Source organism: Myzus persicae, unplaced genomic scaffold (assembly GCF_001856785.1).
Source record: "Myzus persicae strain clone G006 unplaced genomic scaffold, MPER_G0061.0, whole genome shotgun sequence".
In the NCBI taxonomy this organism is placed as follows: domain Eukaryota; kingdom Metazoa; phylum Arthropoda; class Insecta; order Hemiptera; family Aphididae; genus Myzus; species Myzus persicae.
Window position 1 is genome coordinate 5,170 of NW_019101742.1, and position 3,335 is coordinate 8,504.

Below are 3,335 nucleotides of genomic sequence, written 5' to 3' on the forward strand. Positions count from 1 at the left end.
TGTCATGTAGTTCTAATAAAAGGTTAATAAACATTGTTATTTGTTTTTGTTATAAAATATTTGTTTTTATGAATATTATAAAGTTGTAATTTTATAATTTTTTTTTTTTTTTTTNTAAAATATATTTGCACAGCTAAGAATCCTTCGTGATCAATCATCGAAATATTTATCTGTAGGTAAAATTTTTTTAAAGTTAACGCCATAAATTAGGTCCATACATTAGTCTATGTATATCACTGAACTGAAAACAGTTATATTAATATTCCATTATATATATAGAATTTTGATTGATATTTAATATCAACTTTTAGATCCTGAGCAAAATAATATAGAATATATATTTATAATATAAAGTAACGACTTTTTAGGTGTCATAATAAAGTGGGGCTAGTGTGCATGCCTATATTTAATAGATGTGGGGACAATATTTAGTTTGATAACAAGTGCTGAGTGACATCTGACGTAGGTAGTAATAATTTAGAAAGTAGTTTTACTTATAATCTTATAAATTAATTGTATATTCATATGAGACTTATTTCCGTAAATTGAATGAAATTAAAAAAATAATGATAATCACGGGAAACCAGGCAGTACTGCTGTAATAACAAATGTAAACGGTAAAAATAAAAGTGTATAGCAATAGACTCCTCCTCTCCTAACAAAAAACTCCACCACAGATTTTTGAATAGAACGGTCACTCTACCTGTTGTATACACAAAGGTTAATCATAGTTGATTTATCACGATTCATTACTCATCACAAGTATGAATGAACATAGTAAGTGAGGGAAAAAATTGAAGCAGTTATTTGTGCTTGTAACCCAACGGCTGATGAGTGTTATCCTAATAACTCATGAGTAAAAAAATGTAATTATTTGATTATAAATAAACGTTTGGTACTCACCGATAACTTGTTTTATTTTCAATAATTAACAGATCCTTATCTTTAGATACCTATCTTGTGATTGACTTTTGATTGATTACGTCGTTAAACACCGAAATACTTATATAATAATTGAGATTGTTTAATCACTCACGTTTGTCAATGCATTATTATGCCATGATGGAAAGACTTGATCTGTGTGCCCTTTTATAGTCCGTAGAATATTTTCAAAATTTTTGGCTGGTTTTAGAAGTGGTCAGCTGAACTACAGTCATCAGTAAACTAATGCCAGTTGTCACCTGTCAAGAACTACTACACAGCTACTAGTGCCGAACTACTGCACAAGACGTTCTTTCGGTAGGAAGAGAGTAGGGGGTCGTCCACAAACTTGTACATATTCGGTAAGGTGCGACATCTGTGATTTAAGAAATATTTTGTCACATAAAATACCGCCTTTTTTAAATCGTATAGATTATTTCAACAATATTATGATCTTTAAAAAGTTAAATACATTTTTATAGATTTGATTAGGTGTTGATTGTTTTAGTAATCACATATAATTTGTATAACTAATTATAACATGTTGTAGCATTCGGCAAGCAGAACAAAATTGACATTAAAACTTGCTCAGTAAACAAATATACATATATTTAACCTATAACATACGAATATACATAATCTAAGTTACGTATAATAAACGAATATATTTAGTTGATGATAAGTAGAAATCATGGATATTTTTGGGTCAAAAGATAGATTTTCAACGTATATTATGTGTGTAATAAATGTAAATTGTAACGTATATTCAACGTTTTAAATACGTACATATTAGTGGCAAAAATCATGTTTATAATAAGTGTATATACAAGTGTATTTGGTGTAATTAGCAACATATAAATTACGTTTAAAATACGTAAATAATTATAGAAGTATGAATTTGGGATATGATACGTACATAATATACGTGTATTTTAGTATTAACTTTGTGGACAAACATGTAAAAATAATGTTTATATTTAGGTAGTATATATTTGGTGTAGGTAATACCTTTATATTATGTACATTTTTAATATTACAATTTACAAGGATTCAAAATTTAACTAACGTTTATAAGGATCCAGAAAGGTGACTGTAGAAAATGTAGAATATGCACTTTTTATTTATATATGAGAATTAGGTATAGTAGTTTATTAATTTTAGTTATATATAATTTATTAGTATTTATATAATCACAAAAATCATGTTTTGATATATTAATATAAATCAATAATCATTTTATTAGGATTTCCTCTTAGGAGCCTGCTTTAGCCAATCACTCATATACATTTTTATCAGTTTCAGTGATTCTTCAGGAAACATGAACTTCACAGCATCTATGATAAATATAAATAATATATAGTTAGTTAATGTATAGTTGTTGCTAAAATTAATAGATGTCTGGATTTTATAATAAGTAATTTGTTCTTATTAATTACAAATTAAATCAAAAGCAGTTATTTAGTTGTGTGAAAACGAAAAACAAAACCTGTATGCCTAAATAACTGAATGAATTTAAAAAGTCAATCCGATATCTTCTTATTTTCCAAAAGTACTTTTAGTAACTTGAAAAAAAATATATACCTAGGCTTTTCGTTGAAAAGATAAAGTAAAGATTAAGTGGTAATTGTGAGGCAATGTTATACTCTATCTAACTATGAAAACTAAGCATAACCCGATAGAAGTATGCTCAGTTTTTGATGAAATTAAAATTATTGATTTTCTACTGTATAGTTTTAACATAATTTTTTTACTTTAGTATCATACCTATTATTATTGTACAAATTTCCATTTTTAATAATGCTCGCTTCTCTCCTCTTCCTTTCATATCCAATCCCTCGGCCAAGCGATTTTCAAAAACAATCTTCATAATTTGATATGTTGTTCTTTTTGAGTCAAATGACTTTCCATTTCTGCGAATAACATTAGCCTATTTATAGGAGAAAGAAAGATATACTTTATATTATAGTAAAATAATAATAATAAAAAAAAACATACAAAGATTTGTTTTAGTTCTTCATCTGCTTCAAGACTGTCAAGTTGTTCCATAGTCTCTAACGGTATTTTTAAATTTGACCTAGTTATATTTTCAACAGTTTGATTTCGAGTTGTTTGATGATTTTGTCTGTCATTTACTTCTGCTATTAAATTTTGATTTTTCATCACATCAATTTTTATAAGATTTATATCTTTTTGACGGGAAACCATTTGATTAAACACTGTAAATACAACAATTTACAATTTTTTTGAATTTTAAACAGAGTGGAAATGTATTTAAGGGGATTGGAAGCGGTGATTTTCTGTCTTTGTCTAACATATATGGAACATAGGAAAAATAGCTATATGCCTGACAAAAAGGGTGTTTCTAGTTGTTTTATTTAAAAATGTGATATTTGAATTGTTATACAAGTTTACTT

At 26.8% G+C, this 3,335-nt stretch overlaps 1 protein-coding gene across 1 annotated transcript; it reads right to left on the bottom strand.

Annotated features, from left to right (window-relative positions):
* Window positions 1-2,160: 2,160 nt before the first annotated feature.
* Window positions 2,161-3,126, bottom strand: LOC111030314. Its single transcript, XM_022309740.1, has 3 exons — window positions 2,917-3,126; window positions 2,701-2,848; window positions 2,161-2,255 (listed from the first exon to the last, which is right to left on the bottom strand). Exons 1-3 carry the CDS (start codon window positions 3,124-3,126, stop codon window positions 2,161-2,163), a joined length of 453 nt encoding a protein of 150 aa, XP_022165432.1.
* Window positions 3,127-3,335: the final 209 nt, after the last annotated feature.